General features: G+C 37.3%; 3 protein-coding genes across 4 annotated transcripts; 1 reads left to right on the top strand and 2 right to left on the bottom strand.

Annotated features, from left to right (window-relative positions):
- The first annotated feature begins 302 nt into the window (after window positions 1-302).
- On the top strand, window positions 303-7,426 carry LOC103715160 (sec-independent protein translocase protein TATC, chloroplastic-like). 2 transcript variants are annotated; one of them, XR_605339.6, is made up of 5 exons: window positions 303-762; window positions 5,098-5,396; window positions 5,832-6,122; window positions 6,863-7,146; window positions 7,223-7,426. XR_605339.6 is itself a non-coding variant. In XM_008802698.6 (4 exons), the coding sequence occupies exons 1-4, from the start codon at window positions 531-533 to the stop codon at window positions 7,070-7,072; spliced, it is 1,032 nt and encodes a 343-aa protein (XP_008800920.3). In that variant the 5' UTR covers window positions 336-530; the 3' UTR covers window positions 7,073-7,426. The 2 variants fall into 2 exon arrangements, 1 of the variants encoding a protein (XP_008800920.3); XM_008802698.6 differs by having other exon boundaries at window positions 336-762; window positions 6,863-7,426.
- Window positions 7,427-9,656: 2,230 nt separating this feature from the next.
- Window positions 9,657-16,469, bottom strand: LOC103715161 (uncharacterized). The gene is made up of 4 exons (XM_008802700.4): window positions 16,309-16,469; window positions 16,122-16,215; window positions 10,815-11,024; window positions 9,657-10,520 (listed from the first exon to the last, which is right to left on the bottom strand). The coding sequence occupies exons 1-4, from the start codon at window positions 16,384-16,386 to the stop codon at window positions 9,817-9,819; spliced, it is 1,086 nt and encodes a 361-aa protein (XP_008800922.1). The 5' UTR covers window positions 16,387-16,469; the 3' UTR covers window positions 9,657-9,816.
- Window positions 16,470-19,857: 3,388 nt separating this feature from the next.
- LOC103715162 (protein DETOXIFICATION 12-like) lies at window positions 19,858-24,626 on the bottom strand. Its single transcript, XM_008802701.5, has 7 exons — window positions 24,197-24,626; window positions 22,471-23,015; window positions 22,288-22,374; window positions 22,159-22,215; window positions 21,819-22,057; window positions 20,513-20,718; window positions 19,858-20,203 (listed from the first exon to the last, which is right to left on the bottom strand). The coding sequence occupies exons 1-7, from the start codon at window positions 24,620-24,622 to the stop codon at window positions 20,141-20,143; spliced, it is 1,623 nt and encodes a 540-aa protein (XP_008800923.3). The 5' UTR covers window positions 24,623-24,626; the 3' UTR covers window positions 19,858-20,140.
- Between the last annotated feature and the right edge of the window lie 1,509 nt (window positions 24,627-26,135).

Raw genomic sequence — 26,135 nt, 5'->3', positions numbered from 1 at the left:
TTATATTATGTGTGTTTTCAATTTTTTATCATTAAAATAAAGAAATTATAATAAAAGAATAACACCATTATTGTTTAAATTGTTGTTCACCAAACATAAATTTATTTTTATGTGACAAAAAATTAAAAAAAGAATTTTGAAGATATTATTTATATAGGGGATAACATGTAAATAACAAATAAATGGCCAATGGTCGTGGTTGTTATTTTTTATTTTAACGAATATCATCTGTTAATCCTAATGCCACTATGGATCCATCTTTTTACGACATAACATGAGCTCTCCGATGCTTATTTTAGGAATGCGGTTATTTTGAACCGTCGCCTGGAGGCAGAGCAGTGCCAAAATTGAGATTCCACTAATTACCGAGGTCAAGAAAACAAAGAAGAAGAGCGAGAGGAGAGGAATGAAGAGCCGACAGAATATCTAGCGCTAGCCATTTCTGGCTCACCTCTCGACCTGCTTCAAAACGAGAGGAAAGAGAAAAGTCCGGCGGAAGAGAGCGAGAGAGCGAGAGAGAGAAAAGAGAGATGGGAAGCACGGCTCTGGTCTCCCATCCACAACTTAGCAGCTGCTTTCGCCGCCTTGGTGCGGCCAAGCAGCACCGGTACGCTGTTCCGCGGACCAAAGTAACGCCTTTCCCGAGCTCTCCCCGCAGGCATCGTCGGCTCCTCCGCTCCGCTCTCGAAGACGACGCCAGAGAAGGGCAGCAACAGCTGCAGCCATTGCCCGGTGTTGGGGCCGCCGTCGAGGAAAGACCCGGTAGGGATTTCTCCGTTTTTTCAACTATTCTTTGGAATTTTTCTTAGAGACTCCAATTTTCAGATGTATGCTAACTTAAAAAGTATAGGTTTTATCATTTTTTGCATATTCAAAATTTGCAAATTTTAGAAGTTACAGATATTTGGGAACTGTTTGGTTGGTAAATGAGAAACTTTGATGATAGAAATAAGAAAAACATCGACTTTGAAGATCCTACGCAAGGTAAAATTTTCCAATTTCATGCTCTGATGAATTTCTATGAAATTTCACCACACGGGCAAGCGACAGTATCATGACTTATTACTGCAAGAATCACGCAGACTCATACTAAATCACGAATTACCAACGCTAATGACTCTCGATTTTTTTTTAAATTTTTTTGTGTTCGACTCTAAATTAGTGATTTTCCTCAAGCGAGGTCTCGTTTTCGTAGTTTTGTTCTTGTAAGGTTGTTCCTATGTTAATGATTGGGCGGTATTGTTGCAAGTTTAAACCCTAATAGGGGAAAGAAGTAGAAAATCGCACTATGATCTGATCTATTTTGGTAATTCTGACTGCTATTATATTTTTAATATGAAGAAGAAGGACGAGGAAGAGGTGAAGGTGGGGTAGATTATGACCTGCTTTTATGATTCTTACCCGAGTTTTGATGGTGCTAGTTGGTTCTGTTGTCTTTCTTATATGGGCTTGTGATACTGTTATAAATGTAGAGTTCTATATACAGAAAAGGATATAACTATGTGGGTTCTATCTAATATTATAGATATGATCTGCAAATATATGATTTTTCTATTATGGAATGTGGGCGAATGGGATTGAGATTTTAGAGGTAATGACTTAGAATTGCTTCACCACAGATCAGAAGATCGTTGCGAAAATGGTTTCCTGAAAGTAGGTTTTATAATTCAGTTTTTAAAACATGTATTGCGAGTGGCTGAAATGCTTCACACTTCGCTGTCTTAGTGAAAAGGTGGAAGATTCTTTGAATATTGTTGCAAGTTTGAAGCCTTATAGGGCAAAGAAGTAGAAAAGCGCACAATGGTCTGATCTATTTTGGTAATTCCGACAGCTATTAGATTTTTAATATGAAGAAGGAAGAGGAAGAGGTGAAGGTGGGGTAAATTATAACCTACTTTTGTGATTCTTACCTGAGTTTTGATGGTGCTAGTTGATTCAGTTGTCTTTCTTATATGGGTTTGTTATACGGTTATAAATGTAGAGTTCTATATAGAGATGACACTATATCCAAAGAAATTAATGCGCAAAAGTATCCTGGGTAAAGTTTGAGTTTTAATAAGTGGTTATACTTAAAACCTTTCATTTTATGCATGCAATTCCCTTTAATAGATGGTATTCTTGGACAAAGTCAATGGATAGTCACAGCTTTAGTTGGAGGCATGGGACTGAGGGAGCTTTAACACACAGCACTACTATGCTAGAGTTAACATAACACTAGCATGCTGATGTAGTTATAGTTTACATGGGGCATAGGTTAAGGTTTTGTTACTTTTCATAATTTTTAAGCTAATTTTTGGTATGCATTTTATTCATTTTTTTGAGCTGGCGCAAATGTAGATTTCTTTTGAGCCAGTACTGCTCAAATAGTGACTTACGCATTTTCTCTTTTATGGGGGTTTGGCTTGTTCTCTAAAGTGGCAAAGAGGCACTTAATAATTTTAATTATATATTGGTGGATTTTATGGATGAAATAGTGTTTAAGGTTTTGGACTGGAATCTCTTTCCCATCTTCTTTTCTCCCTTCTCTTTCATCTGTCTTCCCTCTTATCTCTCCCTTCCCTACTTTTGTTCCTCTCTCTTTCCTTCTTCCCTACATAGCTGTTTTTGTTTCTCCTCTCCTTCACTCCTCTCTTAAATCTCCTTTCCCCTCTTTAACTTCTCTATTTCTTTGTTTTTTCTCGTTCCCCTTTTCATTATAGGATTTGATCTGGACATTCCTCATCACTTGCCAAGTTCAGGGCATAATTAATAAAGGTTCTTCTTTTCTATGGCAAGCATACACAAAATATTATTCTCATTTAGTTGTCAGAATATTTGGAGCTATAGTAAAGGAACTTTAGAATATTAGAATGATAAAGTTATTGTGGAGGCCCATGGAAGAAATGGATATTTAAATCAACCAAAGATGAGTGGCACTTACTAGAATAATATATGCTCTATATAAGACACCGGCAGCATTGGAATCTCTGCTTGAAATCACTTGTGAAGTATTATGTAATATCTACCTAAAGCTAAATCAATGGGCTCTTGTAGCTCTTGTAGCCCTCCTTTCTCCTAAAAAGTGAAGCTTCTGCCAACTTCTTTTTGGATGCCCCCTCTGATAAGTATTTTGAAGTTGAACTTCATGTTTACTCCTTGAAGAACTCAGTATAAATGGAGGAGTTATTACATACGCATGTGTCATATTTTTCATAGCTTTGAGAACTATTGGTTAAGACTTCAAATGAAACTGAGACTAGGGAAAAAGGAAGTTTAAACATGCAAGGTAGTGATCCAATGGAGGAATGATATTGGTTCATGAACTCAAAACTGTAAGTTTATACCATGGAAATAGGTACACTTTCACAGATTTCATTTTTTATTTCTTTTTGATTTAAGGATATTAGGTAAGTCGCTTGTAGTTAGGGCATTATATTTGCTTATATCTGTTTTTAAACCAATAAGATGCCCAAGAACAGCTGGGGCATACTGAAGTTTTCTTTCGTAGAAAAATCTAACTTGACAATGTTGCAAGAATAAACTTCTCAGATGCCTCAAGATGAGGTCCTCACCAGTGCCTAAGGAGAATGCTTGAGGTATTTATGAGTAAAAGAATCTGACATGGACAATGAAGGACATGCTAGACATGTGCCTCATGCCTCCTTTTATGTTGTTTATTGTAGGCAAGGATTAGAACCTTAATTCACCATTGCAAAACAGGCAAAAAGTAACATAAAATGAAGGCTTTGCTAACTGCTAAACCAATTTGTAACCACAACCTACAGCTTGCAAAATTGTGTTTCAGTTTTGCTGTTTCTTGATGCTTAGAGATGAATCCAATTCCCCTGTGTTAATTAATGTTGCCTTCTTCTCCTCTTCATTAAGGCTCCTGGAAATCTAGGGTAATCGTAGTGGATTGCTGAAGCATAAGCTTGATTTGTATAACCAACTGTCCAGGCAATTGTTCATTCATACCTTGTGAAATTGCCAAAAGCTGTGTTGTTTGGAATTCAAAACTAAATTGCTATTTACTTAACATATTAGAAGAAAAATAGGATAAGGCTGTTTCAAAATAGGCCCAATAGTTTAGGCTTACAAAAACCTCATGCATATAATTTGTTAACGACTGAATGGGTTTTTCTAAGGCTAAAATATTGAGCCTATACTTAAAACAGGCTAATATTATTTTCTTCTAACATGATAGTCCTGTAGAGATTTGGTGCTTAATTTGCTAACAGTATAGCTTGAGGCAATGCCACAAAAAATGAATAACCTTATGGGCAGTGTAGCAAGGAAATACTTGATATTCCATAAAAAAATGCCAAAGCTTTGTGTTTCTTCTACTTGTACAGATTTTTCAACAGTTTTTGGAAATCTAGATTCTTGAATGCAAACTGGTTTTGTGTTTGTTCTTTTGTATCATAAACCCATGTTTTTATGATGTTGAAAGTAGAAAATTTAATGAGAATGGAAATAAACCATTTATCTTGGATCTACCCATCAATGAGTGCTAACACTTTCAAAGTATTCCTCTGCTTCTACATATAGTTCTGTATTGGTTGATATACTCGGATGCCAAGGATAACTATTGGATACCCAGTAATAAGGTGATCTCCAAAAATAACAATACCTTATCATATGGCTGATGGTTAGTGCATATAATATGCAACTTCATGCAGATTTTTGAATTGCTATATGTTTACGTATGCCTGTTACTTTTGTCCGATTCCTTAATGTTGCCACTACATGAAAATGAATGTCCAGTTTAGTCATGTTTATTACACTCTCACTCATACATAACTATTCTTCATATACTTGTTGCGATTCCAGTAGTTGCTCTGTGTTCTGCAGTTAATGTCAAAAGTTCAGTTGAGTCCTGCTACTTATTGGCACCTTTATGAAAGCTACAACTGTGCTGATAATTTCCTATTTATACATGTAATTTGCCTTGAAATAACAGATGTTCTCACCTAGTACGGGTCATAACTTTCTAAATCTTGTTAGGTTAGCTCAAACGTACTGCAACCATAGTCATTTAGTTTAAGATGCAACATGGAATTGAAATACATAACTTTGCTATCCATGACCTAAATTCTTTTGGTAATTTTGGTGCGGCAGAAAACTTCCAAGAAGACTCCCCAGAAAGCATCAAGCAAGATAATGGGCAAAGCACTGTCTATAATTTTCTTTATCCTAGCAAAGAGCATCTTCCTGATGATAAAGAGATGAGCATTTTTGACCATTTAGAGGAGCTTCGCCAGAGAATATTTGTCTCTGTTTTGGCTGTGGGAGCCGCTATCTTAGGTTGCTTTGCTTTTTCAAAGGATTTAATATTGCTCCTTGAAGCACCTGTAAGTGCTCAAGGAGTTCGCTTTCTGCAACTGTCTCCTGGGGAGTTTTTCTTTACAACTCTAAAGGTAAAATTTCGAAAAAATGGCTGCCTTTACTTACTATTTGTCTTTATCAGATGCTATTCTACCTAATTACTGCTGAGGCATATTTTTTGTTTGTCTTTCAACTGCACCATTTTTTCTTGAAGCCAATACTCCTCATCGGATGTATTTGTTTAATACAACTCAGTAGATCCTGTGTTTTGCTTCTTCTTTTTGGCATCGGCTGTCTGATTAGCCTTTTCTAATGTATCTTTCTCATTAATAATGGCTGATATTTGTAGAACCCCCCTCCCTTTCCTTTTTTTACCTTCAGCCATGTATAATTAGAAACTAATTGGTTTTACCATGAAGGGCTTTTTTCTCACTCATGCCACTTCTGAGGGTTTAAATATGTCAAGGTGCAGCAGTTTTAGGAAATGATTCTGCTCATTATGATACAAGTGTTTTAATGCTAAGCAGGTATCTGGTTACTGTGGGCTTCTTCTGGGGAGTCCTGTCATTCTCTATGAGATCATCGCATTTGTTCTTCCTGGTCTAACAAGGGATGAAAGAAGGTTCCTAGGGCCTATTGTCCTGGGCTCTTCGGTTCTCTTTTATGCTGGCATTGCTTTCTCCTATTCAACTCTAACTCCAGCAGCCTTAAATTTCTTTGTTAACTATGCAGAAGGGGCAGTAGAATCGTTATGGTCTATTGATCAATACTTTGAGTTTGTGCTTGTGCTTATGTTCAGCACAGGATTGTCATTTCAGGTACTGTTGAATATTTCCATTACATTTCTATTGAATTTTCGTATGAGAGCATGCTACTTTAGAGATCCCTATCATGAAACCACATTATGCCTTGACAAGTCAAGTTTTCTCTTATGGACAGAATAAGTGGAGATTAGAAATAATACCTTCTCAAGTTTTTTTCTGTCATTGCATTCTCTCTCTCTCTCTTTCTGGGCATGCGCACGCTGTTGGTGGCTTGTAGCATATGCTTATATAGTTCCAATGGGACTTGTCAATTTTTTTTTGCAGCCATCTCATTCCTCATATACATGTTTATGCAGCACAAAAAAAACCCCGTACAACTCTTTCCTGCTACTTGTGATATATGTGTTCTACAATTGTTATTATTGTTATTATTATTTTGTCAATTAGTTCATTGGCCACCCTTCTGTCTTATCTTTCATGCCATGCATTTTTTTTTGGGGCATCCAAATTTCATCATTGCTTCTGTTGAAGACTAAGAGCATCTTAACAATCAATATATGATCTTCTCATTAGATATAGGGCTCGAGTAGTACTCCAAAACTGCTGTTATTTATTGATCCTGGTACATGAGTTTGCATGTCTATAGATCTATAAGAGATGTTAGTTGGACAAGGGTTGTGGATTCTGGTTACAAGACTGATAGTGTTCAAGGTCAAGAAAGCTGACACTAATTACTAAATTGGGTCCAGGGCTTCCCAACTCATTGCACATGCTTTTTAATTTTTGATTTGCAGGTTCCAGTTATACAGCTCTTGTTGGGGCAGGTTGGTTTGGTGTCTGGAGACCAAATGCTCTCCATCTGGAGATATGTTGTGGTTGGCGCTGTTGTTGCTGCTGCTGTGCTTACACCATCAACCGATCCGCTGACCCAGTTACTGTTGGCAGGGCCACTGTTAGGTCTCTACTTAGGTGGTGCATGGATGGTGAAACTAATTGGTCGTTAACTGCTTCACCTAATGCATGATTTGCCTTCAAATGGGTCCATGAAAACCCATTAGGTATCACAAGCACAGTAGAGGTAAATGTTGTTGGCATTTAATATTTTATTTGTTTTTGAATTATGACCATACCCAATGCATATTTTTTGTATTTAGGTGGATGGGAGGCCTTGGGTTTCTTCTGTTACTTTAATGTGCCATGGCATTTTTTAGCTTGTTTTTATATGTAATTACGTATTTGTACATCAGCTAGCAGGAGTTATTTATTAGTTGATCCAGTTAAAAGTAGATGATGTTGCATTCTGATTCCTGAGTTGTACGACCTTTTAACCAAATGAAATTTTCTCTGGAGTTCTCTTCTATGTATTTTATTTTGCCTCTTGAAGCTAACAGAAAAAGAATGGAAACCATTGTGATCATAATGTATTGAGACTTATTTATGACAGATTGTTTTTTCTAACTGTTTCCCTACCTTATCCTACCCTAAAAAGAAAGCATTTTTGATAGTTTCTGGTTTGTCATTTGAAATTTGATCATTCCGAAGAAGAAGCCATCCTTGAAATTACTCCAGATAATCAAAACTTATTCCTGCAATTAAAACCCAGGGGCTTTGAGGTAGTTGTTTTAATCCATTTCATTGTCATGATTATCATACAGTTTCTAAAAGATCTTGCATTCCATCTAGTTATGAAACAAAAATAATGATCACATAGAAAGCAAAAGTATTATACACATATATGTGAAAAATTCATACAAATCACAAGAAAATCATTGGTAAACTAGTTTTAAATAGATTTCTGTTGATTTCTTAGGTTGCATGCATTAATTCATGAATGTTTGATAAAAACTCCTTTCCCTACTCTTTGTTCTGCTTTTGAATGGAAATAAATAAAATTACTGATTTATTTTAATGGTTTTATCAAGACCATGAAAAAAATCTTTGATTTAAATTTTCCTTCTTTCCTTTCCCTCTATCTCTTCATTGCTAAGCCATTCTCTCATAACTCAAGTATTGGGCATCCAATTTATAGAACTTTCCTTTTATTCAGAATTCAGGTTTCCTAGTGAGTTGCTCAAAAAAAAAAAAAAAAAAATCTCATCAGTTTCCCAATTTGGTTTTCCTAGAAACTCCTACTTGAGTGGGAAGGAAATGTGTTCATATAACTATGGTGCAGGATAGGCACATAGATAAATATGATCATAAATATGCTCACCGTTTAGATATGAAATGAATCCCAGAGGGAAAAACACAAACAAGCACTTGTCCCCTTGTCCGATGCCAGAAATTTTTAGGAGGGACACAGGGTTGTCTGGCTGTTTACTTATCTAAATCGAATTAGCACAAAATAATGTAAGACGTATCCAGGGTAAACTATATAAACCATTGTTTGCGAGAAGTAGAAAGAAGCAAAAGGTGTAAAATGCTAACTCATAAATCTCACTGCTCTTCTTAGCTTTTTGGCATTAAATCAAACCCAAAACTAGCAGCAAATTAGAGAGCATCTCCCTTGCCTGTTCAATGAGATCTAGCGTACTTTTAAAGAGACCGCAATGCGCTTGCATTCCTTTCTCATACCTGGAACGCAATTCCCTCATATTGAGTGCTCTAGTTAGGCGTGGTGTTCCCAAATATTTAAGGTGCTTGTTGAGCTTAATTTAGAGGCCTCTAAATGTGCTATCTTAGCATTCTTGAATGCTTTCGATCCATCGATAACATTCAGAATGTTCGAGCGAGCGACATGCTTATGAATTGATTAAAATAGATGGTTTATGTTAATTGAAGTTAATAGTAGTATCTCTGTAGGATTATAAACCTCATGGTTTAGGTTGCTGGTTAATGAATCAAGTTTGAATGGCTGGGGGGCTCTAGATATCGTTTAGATGTGCATTGATGAAAGTGACGAGCTTGTTTATATTCGATACTGTCTGTATGTATAATCTTGGTGCTCTTGTAAGATGTTTGTATTAGGAACTCAAATATTTTACTTCCTGAGATATCAGTTGTCATCCATGAAGCCTGTCAAATGGTTTTTTTTTTGCTGTTCTGGTTGAACACGGCATGGTTTAGAATCAATTATGGGCGAAAGAAAAAATTATATCCCAGCACTATCCATATCAGTATATAATCATGTCCACCTCTTTGCATTCTATCGTAGCATGCAAAGACATCAAGTATGGTCATATAACCGGTCTCAAGTAAATTAGCTGATAAAAAAATAAAAATCAAATGCAGAAGATTTCTTTTTTTTTTTAAAAAAAAATATTAACTTCAGCCAATAATCATGATTACAAATTCTACATACATCTCAAATATGATTTGCTAGAAAACAAAATTTGCCGTATCGATCGGTATCAAATCGGTACGCAGTCTTATGTCACAACAATACTGTGCACTGATGCTATAATAGGATGATACCACTATAAAGTCCGATACCGCGAATCCTCATAAAAAATACTGCAAACAAATATTTATTTGTTTATTTTAAAAAATATATAATAATAATAATAATAAGAAGAAGAAGAAGAAGAAGAAGAAATTTTGCTTTTCTTCTCTCTTCGTGATGGTGGAACCTGTTTAGACTCTAACCTATTGTGATCAAATTAGATTGCATTACATTCCCTCACTTTTTGAGTCAAATTCACTTCGAAACGCGTTTTGCTACACAAAAGGCCCAAACTACTGAACCATAAATAATCGCTCACACGCTCAAAGAAACAGTTCAGATGCTACACAAAATATCTCCGGCATGCTATACGGCAAGCCTTCCCATTTCAGGAACTAGATCATCCCCCAACATACACTCTAGTTTCCCCAGGGAATTCTTCAGACCTTCAAAGGCCTCATATACACCTCCAGAAGAGCCTTGAAGGCTGCCAACTTCTGCACGCATCTCATCGACTCCACCGTGCATCTTTTTTGAGATCAACTTCATTTGAGAAATCTCTTGCGGAGGGTAAACAGAAGCTCCAAGCTCATTAACCTGGGTTCCCATCTCCTGGCAGCAGCCCAGCAATCTCTCCAACGAATCAACATAATCCTCGGTGCTGCGCACATGACCTGAACTCTTGAGCAAGCCAGTAATAAACCTGATCACCTCTTTAATGATGGTAAGTGCATCAGACACCACGCTAATGGCTAACTGAGCAATGCCCATCTCCTCAGGTGTCAGGCCATCACCAAGGTCACTCTCAATCAAACCACCCTCTTCATCAGAGTCTTGTGGTTTGTCAGCAGCTTCGCCGGAAGTTCCATCAGCTGAATCATCATCAGAAGCAGCAGGCTTGAGTTCTCCCAATTCCCGGAGGACATCCTTAACGGAGACTGCAACCTGAGCCATGGCCCGCCCTATGGCAGTGCAGTTTGTGGTGGGAGTCTTCTTAAGGGCATCACATGCTTCCCAAACCAAGCCTGACAGCTTTGGGATTGATAAGCTTTTATTGGAACTGCGAGAGTCTGCACAATTTTTTTAAAAACATAAGGCTGCTTTATTTTCGACCTAGCGTTGTGCCTAAGTGTAATGTAGAGCTTTCCATCTTATAAATGAAGAAAAGGTCATTTGAAGCAAGCACATACAGAATTGCCCGAAAACTGAGATGGATTCAAATATTTAACCATATGATTAATTGGACAAGATGTCGTCTGACTCAATTCTCAATTCACAATTTAAGACCCAAGAGATGGAATGATTTCAAAAACTTTGGACATCATAAAAAGTCAACAAAAAATTAAGGTGAGAGAGATGCATACCACAAGAGGAGACTGCTTCCCTTAACAGTGAAATGCTGCAGTCAATAACTTGTTTTGCAGAAGCACAGATGCTCGCGTGGAGGGTTGGCCCAGCGCCCACAGTGCTACCATGGCAAAGTAAAATAAACCCATGAAGCAAATTGCAGTATGCCCCCATGTTCTCCTCCAGTGCTTTCACATCAGGTGTTTCTCCACTCCAAAGCATTCCAGCTGCAAGACAGCAAAAGCAGAATGAACAACTTGAACATACATCTATAAAGCTGAAAAGTACTCAGACATCATGGCCACGTCGGTTCCTTTCTCTATTGCGAAGGTATACATTGAGAAGACCTTAGAAGCTGTAAGGCATGGTCTTATCAAATGACGAAATGTGATGAAGCCTAGCAATTTGCCTTTTTGGTTAGCAACAGATAACTAGGAAAAATATGAGTTCAAAATGCTAATCCATTTGATGGTCATGTAGTGGTCAAGTTTAACTGCAAAAGAGTTACGAAAATTAAGCAACTTCTTTTGTTATAAAATGACATGCCTAAAGGAGTATGGATGTGAGAACTTGTGACAAAACAGAGTTTCATTTACAAAGAGTAGAGTTTGGCCCATGTGATGCACGTCAGGTATTATGGATGGCTGCGATCAAAGTCTGGAGAACAGGAACCCAAAATTGTAACACTACATTACTGGTTCGATATGGTACAATTAGGTATGTATGACATGGTACACATCCTACACCAAAACAGGCTCTCAATATTTTTTTCTCACCCCCAGCTGTACAGGGCGGTTTTGCTCAGTTTGGATTGGCACAGACAAATTCGACTCATATACCAAAGTGAATATCAGTATCGTAATGGTACCTTACTAATATGGTATGGTATGATATGGTATAGTCCATATGGGTCAGCATGACAAATCTTAGTTATGATCCTCTAGTCTTATTAAAGATTTCTTTCTTATTCATATATTTGATAAACACACCGTCAAATTTCGGATATGCACTTTTCCTGTTACTTTCCCTTGGAGCAAGACAGGAACTATACCAGGTAGACTTGTTTAAGATTATAGTAATTCTAGCAGTAAGAAAATAGGGAGACACAGAGATGGATAACTAGGAACTCACGAATGGAGAGACACTCGGGAGTTTGGGTTTAGTACTAGAATAGATAAGGACCATAAGGTGATGTACACTCCTTTACGCTCATTTTTCTTTAAAGATAATACCCTTATAGAAAACATCATTTAAAAGAAAAAAATGCCATTTGACTGCAAAAAAAAAAAGAAAAAAAAAGAGAAAGAGAAACTAAGAGGATGCATGTCTAACAAGAGGGAATCCTAATTAACTTAAACCCTACATACTTAAACAATTAGTTGATAAAGAAAGGAGCACATGATGAGCCTATTTAAACCATCATCAAGCCCTTTGTTCTCTCTTCTTCCCTTGGTTTCTTCCCTTCTCTCTTCTGCTTTGCTTTCTGTGATGTTTACCATGTATTTTAACATCTACACACATGATGCACATAAGACATGCATAAGCGTGCATATGCATGCACAAACATATGTGATTCAATACCACATTTTCATCAGAATGAAATATAAAAATGGTAAATATGAGGAGAAACAATGCATCGCAGTAGTAATGGAAAGATGTGCACACAAGCAAACAATATACATATGTTCTGATTCAGTACGATATCACCATTGGGTGAAGAAAGAAGAAAAATAGAACAGTGGAATAGGAACAGGGTGGCAGGAGAAAAAGGAGAGAATGGAACATTGCATATCAAATTTTTGGGTTAATCGGTCCCTCATTATATTCTTAGAGCGAAAAATAAGTGTGAAGGTAGAATGACACTGGCTGGTACTATCTACCTCGAGAGTACAAGCTATGCAGGCCCTCCAAAAAATTCAAAAGTAATATCCAAAAATTTGATAAGGCTAAAACACAATCTTATATGAACTATATGGTCTGATATAATCTGCACTATGAATGATGTAGTAACCGTAATGATAGATAAGCATAAAGGTAGAGTGTCTATATCTACACCCTAACCACACTAACCAAATTGATAAATGCAGCAACCATAATAGACTAACCAGACAGCTAGAGAGTGTATGAAAGCACTTTTCCCTGTTATGTTCCCACTGTTGAGTCAGAAAGGCCTCTATGTCTGTCCCCTGTAGCCTCTATATATCTATGCAGTTCCTTAAATAGGACTCTGTAATGTCAGGCCTTTCTATCTTCAAGCAGCCAGCTTTTTAGCTTCTACAAGTAACAGATTTGCCCTTTAAACATAGAACCTAAGAAATTTAACCTAATTGACATGTGAATTCATCTGTCTAGTAAAAGCATTCAAGAATCAGAATTTGTGAAGAGTCTCTAGTCAAATTATAGCTGCACTAAAATACTATCACAGGACTAATCCTGCAGTCATCTTGGTGCACCGGATGGGCACACTTCTTGCCTGCTACAGCAGACCTTTTTGTGTAATGCTTCATGACAGACCTACCTTAATCCTTCCTAAATGAAGAAAACAAAATACCAAATAGCTTCCTTATCAATCCTCTCCACCTTCCTTAACAAATAGGCTCTGAAGACTTTCTGATCCACTAAACAGAAAAATGGACCTTGAAATTAACTTCCACCAAAAATAGTTTAGTTGCTAGTAGGATCGTTTAAATGAGGCTTCCTGCCACAAGTGTATCTCAGGTACACAATTCCCTACACCAAGGGTTGAAATACCAATACTGGAACCAGTACTGGTGGGGAACCAATGTGTACTATACCAACACAATTTATGTTGGTACTGGCACAGAAAATGTGACACTAACTACCATGAGTCGGTGTGTTGCATAGCGAGCGGCATGCTGAGTACCAATTCCCTATATGCATGGTACAGTACACCTTGTACAAATTGATTTGAACTAGTACTCAACCCTTGCTCTCCACCAAGGTGGCTTTTTCCCCTCTATTCAAAACAATGGTTGCTCCTCAATAGTCTGAGCTAGCCTATGTAAACCATTGTAATGGTTTACCTTGGTCTTGTTAAGAATGGCAAAAACCTCCATTTTCCAACTTCCTTGACCAGAATTGCAGCACCAATTCATCTAGAGTTAACGTTAGGCTGAGTCTCAACTGTAAAAACACAATCAAATTTTCAGGCTTGCAATATTGTTTATGATATTGACAACATCCAGAGAAAATAGAGCACGAAGTGCATGAGCATCATCGTGTATCATTCTATCATGGTGTATTGCATATGTGACTGTAATATGAGCCAATATTATGCTATACAAGCTGTTATCATCATCACAAGTACACAATCGTGTATCATGTAACTCTTAACAAACAACAAGCCAATGCTGTTATCCTTCAAGGATGAGTCCTCACAAAATATGATTTACCTTATTACAGCATGGCTCATAATTAACTTTTTAGGTATGACCATATGAAATTTCACCATCTGACAGATTCTGTTAAGTTTGCAGTTTTTCTTTAGGAATGACAACCAAAAAGACTACCAGAATACACTCATATGGAGTAAGAATAATGCCTTGACAATAAATTAGTTTACTATCTATTAGAAAATAAGTCTAGCTTGGCTGGCGATACAGTTTATTGCCTGGTTAACATTTGCTATACAGACACATAAAATGAATCAACAAAGTATCTCAAATTTGTTGATATCATGTTAGCATGCCCTTACATACCATGGGACATCTTTCTCAATTAACTCACTTGTTTTCAGCCATCATTCACCTGATCACTAGCTATATTACAGACCTGAGCCTTTTCTGCATTGCATAAGCTTTCAGATAAACAGCATCCAATTCAAACCAACTTCCACCAGTCAACAAACTCCCATCCCCACACCTCCTCAACAGTGCTACCACATCTCCTGTTAGCAAGGAGACTTGCAACAAATGCCTGGATTTAAATCAATTTCAGCCCTCACATGGCAGGTTTAGTGTATTTGCAGCAAAGGTAACTCCACTATTGCAATATGAAGTCCATCCTTCAAGTTTGTCATGCATCACTCAGCAATTTAGACTTTCTTTTCTCCACCAAATACATCATACTAGGCCTGTCATGGAAATGTAATATTATAATGTAATTATCGGGATGTGGATAGAACATAATTGACTTCAAAGTCCTTTCCCAAGTACTTTGCCTCAAAATGGACTGTTATAATTTAGTTACAAGAAGGCTTCTAGACAACCTTTACTTTTTATTTCTAGATAGGTACAGCAGATATTTGCTTATATTTATTATATTAAGAACTGTTATTTCATGGGCATCATCAGATTAACATGCACATGTTACCACTACAAGACCTAAGTGGCCAGTTGGATTTCCGCAAGCCTGACGGTTACTACCATGGGAAAGGGATAATATATTGTTTCATCCTTAAATTTTAGGATGTCAAACATTCTCTCAAAAGTTGGTCATTTTGTTAGGAGGTAGCTTGGCCCATGCACTCAACTAGTATGAAGCAGGGGAGCAAGACAAATGAGCCTTCTACCTAGGCATGAGAACATGGAAGAGCCAAGCAAGGCTGAATGAGATATATGAGTCTCAAGAGTCCACTAGAGGGTGTCCAATAGTTCCAGCATACTCTTAGGGTTTGTGAAACAGGGGAATTATCCAATTTATTTTTGCAATCATGTTGTGCAGATTTATATTTGTAATTTCAAAGAATCCAAATCCATTAGATGTTATCCAGTTAGCATCATCCTAGGCATTTAGCTTAAAATAAAATAGGAGCTCTATATGAAGACAAACAAAGCAAACTCTAAGCAAGCTTCAAAGCAAATAAAAGGGTCTTGTCGTTAACTTTGTTATTCTTGTGTTTCTTGGTTCCCTAGTCTTAAGCATAAAGGAGTGGACTTGAGGCCTAAGAGAAAGGGCACGGGGGGAAATCAGTCCTTTTCTTTATGCATTTCATCCAACAGCCGCACAAGTTTAGAGCTAAGTGAACATAAAGAACATGAGATACAACTCTCTCCCTAGCAGCACTTCTTCTAGCAATTCATCTATTTCAGTACAACTCCAAATCAAATTGCGGACCATGGCAGCAAAAGTATAAAAAATACTAAAAAAAATCAACTCTTTGCAGGTAAAATTATGACAAAATTACAAAAACCCTTTTTTGGCCATGCCAGTATAATGATCGTGCATACTGTCTCATCCATTCTGATAAAAGATATTATTTTACATCGTTTTCAAGAATCCATCCAAGTACTAGGAACAATTCAAAGCTAACCTCCACATAAACCCCATAAGAATATATTCAGATTACAAAAGAAAAGACTTACCTACGGTTGCCTGTTTAGAGATCTCGTCGCCGAGTTTGGTGACCTGGGACCACGCCACCTTGTCGAGAGACGAAGGAGGGGGCTCCTCGAGCATCTACAATCCATCCAACGAAGAAGGAGCAGTAAAGGAAAGCCAAGAGAAAGAATTGGGAGGCGAGGATCGAAGAGGAGACCGGAGATGGCCCACCTGAAAGATCTCTTGGATGCTCCGGACGTGCGACTCCAAGACTCCACCCAGATACGCCCTTCTCCCTCCCTTCGACATTGCTCTCGCTCGCCAAGCGTTCGGGAATTGGGAAGGAAGAGAGAGCGGACTTGCAAGAAGTCGGCAGTCGGAACTCTGAAGTCGTAGCCTAGTAAGAGTAGGGCATGTAATGGACCCGGGCCGTGCTGACTATGGGCCAGGCTTTGGTCTTAAAACGTTGACCCTTGCGATGGAGGCATGAACGGATTTCCAGAACGGCACACGTGTGATCACTCGTGTCCATAAGGCAACAGCTTCCTGGATGGCTCGTGGCCCCTCAATAGCCCACTCCAAATCAGATGCATCGAGTAGTGTGCAAATTGGTTTAGGCTCAACCTAAACCTATGTGCTCAATGGGTTCACTGCATAAGGTTTTATAAATTTGGATGATTATTTGGATCGTTTTTGTGCGAATAAGTTCATCAAGAACTCGATAATGGTCGAGAAGTATGATTTATTAATAATTTTTTCATGAATTTTCCGAGCAACACTCGACTATTTGGATCATCTGTTGTTGTTGGTAGCGATGTTCCTATATTTGTTTGCCCATAAATAGATATGTTGATTTTAAATTACCTTCAATACTTTGCTTTTTATTTTAAAATTTTAATCATATGAGCCTTCCTAGCTATTAGTTATTTGTTTGTGTTTTAATCTAAATAATACACCCTGCCGCCTTCTTATGTGAAGCAAATCTTGAAGACATGATATATCACTTTGATATCGAATCACATAAGATTGATGCCCCCAAGAAACCTCAGTTATGTATGAAGGCCTCATTAATAAAATAACAACCAGCATTGAACCCACTAACCATAAGATAATAATTTCATTCCATATATTTTATATGGCACAGCTTCTAAACAAGTCTTGTAGTAGACACAATCGAAATGAAGTCAAATGAAGAATTTTTACTCACCTCCTAGTTTGAAGCCTTTTTTTTTTCCCCTGCAAACTTAAACACATTTGCTTTCTTTAAAGCAAGAGTTTTTATAACTTTTACTGAAAACTAGGCACTTTTTTTTTTTGCTACAACATAGGTTGGTTCCACTGCTAAAATTTAAACAGAACATTAGCTAACTATATTTTAAACATTTGCAAATCTGTAAAATATATTTATCATGATTTTATATATACCATCACTTAATAATTTTTGATCCACAGGATCTTGCATCCATGTGGCTAGCTATGGGGAATTACTAGTGCAAAGTCCCCTAACCATAGATGGAATTGAAGTAAATTAAAGCAAAAAAATGTTGACAAACAATATTTATTGCTCCATGTTGTCATCAAATGTAGTAATCTCAATTTCCCTTTACACTACTAGTACATGAGACTATCAACCTTGTTGATGATTCTTTCCTACTCTAGTAATGTTAAATACAAAGAATTACAAAAGCATTTTATCGACTAAATTACATGCAAAATAATCTATATTTATTTATTTTCTATTAAGATTGGAAAGAACCTAATGTTGTATGCAAATGCACCTTGCAAGTTTTAGTGGTAGATGTGTTGTACATGTTACAACTGCTAGAGTCATTGTACATAATCATTAGATGCACTGTTTTCTAATAGTTAGTGATCCAACAAAAGATTATCCCATAAAATTAACTTAAAGATTTTAGGTTCGATTAGTTTTTTTAATTGCTACCATCAATATTGATGATATATCTTCAAAATTCAAGAGGTTCAAGTTAAATATGGGTCAAGGTAAAAAGAGAACAAACCTAGTCAAAATATTATAAGACCTAGATCCATCATTGTGCTATGGTGAGAATGGTTGCCTCTCTAGTATCGTGCAGAATGAATGAGAGAGCGAGAGAGAGAGAGAGAGGGGAGAGAGAGAGAGATGAGAGGAAGAAAGGAGACTAACGAGAAATGAAGAGGAGCAACAATAATAAAGAACATAGGATTGTTTTTGTACCCTCCATATTAGAGTAGAGTAATAAAGAAGTATCAATACCAATATTTCTTGTGTGCTTTAGGATAGGTTTAGGGGGAGCTGTTAGGTGTCTTTATAAGAAAAGCATCTAGAAAACTTTGACACCTGATTTTTTATTTAATTCTATTTGATGTTTAGTCCTTATACATTTAACATTTTATATTTAGTTTTGAACACTCTTAGGCTAGTATTTGTACTTACTTAGGCATGTAACTAAATATTAAATAGTTATTGAAATCAAGGGTTGTGAATTAAAATATTTGTTAAAATACCATGCAGTCAAACAAAGGACCGAATGGATTAAATGTCAGGATTTTAGGACAACCTAAAGATATTGCTTTTAAGGCAAAACTTTTAAATGCTAGATTTTAAAGATAAACTAAATATATTTTTCAGTCAAAATACCCGACAGTCAAATAAAGGACTGGGTGTATCAAATGCTAAGATTTTTGGATAACCTAAAGATAATACTTTTGAAGGTAAAACTTTTAAATGCTAGATTTTAAAGATAACCTAAATATAGCCCTAATAAACATTTGCATTTCAGAGATGACCTAAATATGAAAACTTTAAAATATGAGACAAGGGTTTTAACTATTAAGATTCTCTTTCTAAATTTTAGATTAGTTACAATAACTCATAATAGTGAAAAGCTACTAGGTGAATAGTTTGAGAGTTTTATTTTTCCAGCAAATTATTTTTATCATTATCGTAGCTTCAACAAATGGTGCTAAGCATGTTTTTGGACTTATTTGAATAAGATATTTTAGGAAAAATAGCGGCTCAGTATAAAATATTCAAAATAATGATGGTACAACTCTAATGGTGTATAATGCATTATTAAGTGTGATGCAGCCACCTTCAAATCAATGCGTGAGAATAAAAAATAAATAGTTTTTGTTGGTGTATTAGGATATAACCACCCATTTTCTTTTTTAAAGAAAAAGGTAATAACCATGCAAATCCCAAGATATTTAAGTCATCATTAGGTTAGAATCTAATCCATACCCAAATTGGGTCATTAATTTGATCAAAATAAAGATGTTTCTTCTCTCTCTTTTTTTTTCCATTTTATAGTTGATTAACCTTTAATAGGAGCTACCTTATTTTATGGGTTTGTCAACTTGAAGGTGAAATTTTTATTTATTTCTTATTTATTACAATTGCACCCCCACCCTTCTTTTTCCAAACTAATTTTTCTTGTTGGATGGTTGTATTTTCCGCCAACTAATGAATGAAATATTTAAAACTATTTTTTTAAGAACAAGCAAAATTAAAGTTTGTTTTTTCACGAACAATATTTGAACTCTTAGCCTGACGAGGATATTAGAACTTAAATGGAAAAGTATGTGAGGATCCACGCAGGCGTATTTTAATCCTACAGCAGTTATTCGTGAGGTAGATCTTCGATATTTATATAAGATCAAGAAATCCAAATAATACTGGCTAGTCTTTTTCATTGAGGTTCTGAGCTATTACATACATAAGTTTATACTGTCTATTAGCCCTCTATTTTTACAATTTTTTTATTTCTACCAAGCAAAAAATGGCAATTTCCATTTCATCTATTTCATTACATTGATTTCACAATTTTGGTTCACTCGGGAAAACTCGTATCGATACCAATGTCAACCCTTGTTCAAATACATAACAGACCTGATACAAACCTCGATTCATACAAGATCCCGCAGAAGCCAAAATGCAACTTGCTACAGAATCATCTGTGCAAGACTCATCTTCCTGACCAAATTAAGTGTTACAGTTCTTAAAAATAAAAAAAACTAATCGTGGACAAGCCAAAATCAGAAGGATAAGGACTAATTTGCTGGCTCATCTCAGACCATTCTCCAATGGTAATCTTTCTTCAAATAATCGCTTCCTTGCCATGTTTACCTGCAAGGTTAATTGACACCAGAAAAAGAAATCACTAAATGTTTCATGACTCTTCATTAACACCAGCCCTGCAAGCACACTGACTGTAGAATAGAACAATATAGCTAATAGGATAATCTACTCTACCAATACAAATTGAAAAGTTTCTTACATCTTCACCTAATCACTGTCACAACCGATTTTAGAAATGCTTTTACTTCTTGTAGTTTGATTTTACCATGGCATAGCACAATAAATTTTTAGATACTTTGTCGCTTCAATAATTCATCCATATAACAGAGGCCAGGTTTGGTGAAGGGAATAACACACCTGTTGCTGCCAATTTGTGAAGCCTGTTATTAGAGAGAGAAGAATTGACTGCGTCGTAGCCCCACACAATATACCAATCCAAAGTCCCTTTCCTCCTATGTGCAATGGAAAACCCAAAGTCACAGCTACTGGAATTCCAATGAGATAAAAAGACCCGAGGTTGACATAAGCACCTATGTGCTGCCATCCGCATCCTCTTGCAATACCTGACAAATCAGAAGATGACCACATAGTGGTTAAGTGTAAAGACTTTCTATGAAGAAGAAGGAGCTATCCAATACGAAGTTGAACAATTTGTTTCTCCAAGAAGGTAATTTGTATTGTCTGCATTGATCACATTTTCCCCATAATCTGTACTCTGGATTAGAATCATCTTACATCATAATAGATCACCACTATTGCTAAGACAATAGAAGCAGTTTCATAGAGCTAGTCAAAGACATAGCATCAAGATTTTGTTCTACTCAGTCCATAAAATTTGACGATTCAAAATTAAGATTTTCATCAGATATATTTCCATTCCTACATTATATTCATTAACTATGCGAGTTCTCCGAGTATTGATAGTCCTAAACAGAAGGATCTGATACTGGATCCAAGCATAAGTCATGGCTTATGTCCAAATTTTAGAAATTGTAAAATTTTATGCATCCTAAAGCTGATATTTTCAGGTTCCTGAGAAAAGAAATTGCAGGTATATACCTATGATATTAGATGTATCTAGCAAATTACCTATTAGATTTGTTTCAAATAGGAGCTTTTGAATTCAGATATTTTTGCTAAGCTCCGAACATGCCTGGTAAAAGACTTTCAACATGATGTATAATCTCACTCACAGTATATCTGCTTATCTTCAATATATCTACCATAATATTCACATGACTACAATATCACTATTTGTTAACTTTCTTATAATCATATCCAATACATAAGAAATTTAGAGAACAGGCTCATGAAAAAAAAGAAAGAAAGAAAGAATGACTTTTTAGTATTGCATAGACCATTCTTTTAATACAATAGAATGAACTCTTGCCTCAAATCCATGATAATCAATATTTCCTCATTTTACCACACAAGTTGCTGGACATCCTAAACAGCTTCATCTCGTAGAGGTACAAAAATTTTGATTTTACTAATATGTCAATATTGATTGGAAAGTTAATTTGTAAGAGAAACATAAAAGTAACCATAGAAGGCTCCAGAAAAACATTTCAACAATTTTCATGCTAATGATAATAGCTTGGATTGAGTAATGGTGCCACTGCAACTTTAATCAAAAGTCAGAGAGAAGGAAGGAATAGATTACCTGAGAGGACCCCTTGTAGGCTATCCATTATTACAGAGACACAAACCAGAGGAACCATTTCCCTGACATAACTAATGACCTCCTCCTCATTGCTGTAGGCATAACCCAAGATGCGACGCAAGGCAAAAACGGTCCCACTCACAAGAATGGCCTCCGTAACTGCAAGAAACATCACAACCCGTACTGCTAACCGAGCTCTTTGTGGATTCCCAGCTCCTAATTCGTTTGACACCCGGGTACTATTCACAGGAAAAGAAAAAAATGGACGTCTTATCAATTATGCATGAAGACATATAAAAAGATAAAATAATAACAATAAGCATGCGAGTTTTGAGCTTACCTAGCAGCAGCACCAAGTCCATATGGAATGGTGTAGAGCATTGAGATACTAGTAAGACTGTCCACAAAGATAAAGTGAGTATAAGAGTAATGCCTTAATATAGATCACTCAGCTCAAATTGTTCCTTACCAAATAGAAAGCACTGAAGTTTCGAGCTCTGGATTGGGAAAAAGCCCAGAAAGTAAGACAAGAAGCTCATAGGACCACCACTCAAGACTGAAATCAATACCAGCATAATATCCATTACTCCACAAATTCAATAGAAAAATGAAGAGCGTAAGATAATTTTAAACATATCATGTTGATAATTACCATATCATTACGGCAGATGGAAGGGCTAACTTTAAGAACTCATTGATCCCTCTGAAACATTCTTTTGAGATTGGTGAGCGAGTACTTTTGCAAGATGCTGAATACTTGATATACAGCACAAGCATGAAGACGTTCAACCAATATGATATGCTTATAGATAGAGCAGCACCAACATTGCCCAAACCAGATTTAAAAACCATAACCCAGCACAGAGGAATGTGAAGGCATAATGTTGTCATGGAGCTTAGGAGCATAGGAAGAATTAGGCTTTGAGATTGAAGGAACTTCATAAGGGCTTGAGCAGTGGCGTAGGCAAACAGGCTAGGGATCATCCAGACAGCATACTTCCCTGCCTCTAGTGAGATCAGAGGGTCTTGACCTGTGAACAAGAGGATCTTTTCCATTGAGGCCCATATGAGAGAGATGGGAATACAAACCACAACAAGAGATAGAATGGCTCTGTAGGTGTGTATTGCAAGCTTGTGGTACTGTTGTGCCCCATAGGCTTGCCCGCATAATGTTTCCAGTCCACTTGCCATTCCTAGCTGTTTATCATGTGAATCATGTCAATTAATTAGCTCAAAGATGGTGATGTTAGAAAACCAAAGCTTAAAACACTTTGCAACAGAAAAAAAATGGACAAAAAATGAAATGTTAGACATTCCTTCGTGCTTCCTCTTCACAGAAATGACAAGGTTAAATCAAATTTTATTCAATTTAATATCAATATATTCGTATCATAAATTAGTTACAATAAAAATTACTGGTTGTAAATGGCCTAAACCTATTACAAACTATAACTGATTTTGTAGTTATAACTTTCTTTCATTTTGTAATTATTTTATTTAAGTTGATTAAGGCTAAATAATTTAGAATGAATTATGTATAACAAGAAAGTCCTTAGCTATTTATCAAAGGAAATAGTCATAATCCCCAGACTGCAATTTGTAGAATAACTAGAACTCAGTTAAATCAACTATTTTCTTAACCGAAAAAAATAGTAAGATGGAGAGCCGATCTCCCACCCAAGTTCTTGTCATCTTAGCTCAAAACTCATTTCAATACTACTATCAATTGTCACTCCCTTACCAGCTCAGTCACCCATCTAATGTAGCAATGAAGAACTGGTGCAATATGGGGAGGTAGACGCTCATCATGCGCGTTTGGACCACTCCCAAAAGCACCACATCAACACGCCTCGCACCATGACAGATCAAAAGAATGCCAATTCAAAAACATGTCCTGTCGACTCGGTTATCCACAAGAATCACAACACTTGGTGGTGGTCACTCAATGAGCCTTTGAAGTATCCTTTCCAACGACCAAGGCAGGGAATCATTGCTTGTCGTTTAGAGAGAGAGAACAACTAAAGTCGCAGGCAAACATTAGAAGCCAACCACGTGGGCCGACGGCCTGTGAGTCTGCCAATTTTTCTTGGAACTTACCAAATCATGTTGGAAACAGGATACACTTCACTTCCAGGGAGTAGTTTAGCCTGTTCATTATCTTAACCCAAAGTAATAAAAAAAAGCCATGGGTTTCGAGTTAAAAAAATATGGCAATACGTGATCGGTGGCGGGCCTCGTTTGAGAACTTCTCTACCGCCCGTCCCCGTCGCCGCCGTCGCCAGCGCCCAGCCACACCCTGGGTCCAATCCCGGACCCCCTCAATCCCAAGTGTTTGGAAAGAGAATGGAGAAGAGAAAGGAAGTAGAAAACGAACTTACGAGGAGGCTGAAGCCGGTGACGCCGGTTAGGGAGGTGGCGATGGCGGAGCTGGAGAGGGCGAGCTCGCCGAGGTGGCCGACCATCATGCTGGAGATCACCTGGACCAAGTATTGGGATAGCGTCACGGCCACCATGGGCGCCGCCACGTACCCCATCCTCCTCCCCTCCTCCTTAAATTCACTGCCCCATCTCGTCACCGCCCCCACCCACCCTCTTCTCTCCCTCTCCTCCTCCTCCTGCTCCTCCTCCTCCTTCTCTCTTCTCTCCTTCGATAGCAAACCTTCTTCCATCCTCTCTCTCCCTCTATTTCTCTCTCTCCCTCTATATTGAAGAGACGTAGAAAGGGATCGCGCCTCTTCGTCGTCCGTCCGGGGGCGCTTGCTTATTATAGTAGGGTCCCGAAGGGAAATTTTTATATACATCATTTTTACCAATTGATGGACGGTCAGGATGGAGGTCGTGTATTCGGGTGAGATGCCCGCCGATTTGCGGTATATCATGCAAATCCTGCGCGCGGCCCCACCTTTTTCGACGCGTGGGATGCCGATCACAACTCTAAAGATGCCCTAACTCCGTTAGGAGTCCGTTTATAAATTAAACAAAAAAATTGTACCAAAAGAAAATTAAACAAAAAAAGATTGTGCCACAAAAAAATTAAACAAAAAAGTTCAAAATAAAATTAAAAAAAGGGCTCTCTTTGCACCCTGTCCTCTTATTCTACTGTGAAGATTTTCCTATCGTCTTTCTCATTGCCGCCGCCGTCCTTTGTTGTTCAACTCACGGTGCCTAGTCGTCATCCTGCTCTGTTGACATCTGTTGCTACTTCAACCTCAAAAGACCCACGAGATTTCTGGAGCCGATGAGATTGGAGCCTCTATTGACATCCACGCAGGAGTGGCTTGTCCAATGTCCAGTCTAACCCAAATAAGAGATTTTTTTTTGGAGGGATCGATTGAACGACTCTATGTGATACCACTAGAAAAGCTCAACAATTTTGATATGATCTAGGCCTATGATGGCGGAGAATCTAAATTGAGCAAAACTCGATTGCCAGAGGAGTGAGTTTTCCTCTTTTTTTTTCCTTTGTTTTTTATTTTTATTTTATTTATTTGTTTTGAGACAAACTCTTAACGAGGTTCACCATTTAAGGGCTCTTTAAGATTGGTGATCAGCTACGGTGCACAAGATCTAGGGTGCGCGGCCGAATGCACTTCCCGTGGACTCCCATCGTGACAGCAACATCCACGGCAGACGAATTTGACGAAGTCCATATGAAGTAGTCTAATTACTCCGTCGTCAAGATCAGCTGATTTGGAGATCCAAGGGTTCAGAATGAGTTTCTTTGGATGCAAGTCGGAGTATCGACGGTTGCAGTCAAATTTTTCGGCGGTAAGTTCTGGCCACGCAACAGGGAGCAAGGATATGATATAATATGCTGTTTTTTCGCTAAAGATATAATATGCTTTTGTTTTCTTTTTTTGTTTCGGAGGTGGAAGTGGGATGGAAATGCGATCGGTATCTATGAGGTCGGGAAGGAAGTAGGTAGAAGACAAGATGGCGCTGACTTTGATGTCCTTTTCCCCCGGGGCTTGGCACTAGCCTCTGTCGATTCTAAAAGCTACGAAGGACAACGTCATAGGATGGGAACATCCCACTAAGGATCCTAGTCGGCCAGCCACCTGAATGGACTGCAATTTTATATTTAATCATTATTTATTGAAACTATTAATTTCAAATATCGATTGTAATGATCGTGTCATGCTCATTTTCCTCTCTATATACATAGTATAATTATTTTTTTTGGTAAGTACATGGTATAATTATTAAAAACTTAAATTGGGCTAGAAAGGAAAAATAACTTAAACTATATGCGAAGAATAACATCAAATATTAACTTTGTATGCATTAAACATAGGTCGGAAAGGGAGGCCAACATCT

Source organism: Phoenix dactylifera, chromosome 9 (assembly GCF_051530095.1).
Source record: "Phoenix dactylifera cultivar Ajwa chromosome 9, Ajwa_hap1_PhDact_Kaust_v1.1, whole genome shotgun sequence".
Lineage (NCBI taxonomy): Eukaryota > Viridiplantae > Streptophyta > Magnoliopsida > Arecales > Arecaceae > Phoenix > Phoenix dactylifera.
Note: the sequence above shows the minus strand (reverse complement) of the source record. Positions and strands in the feature narration are given on the sequence as shown.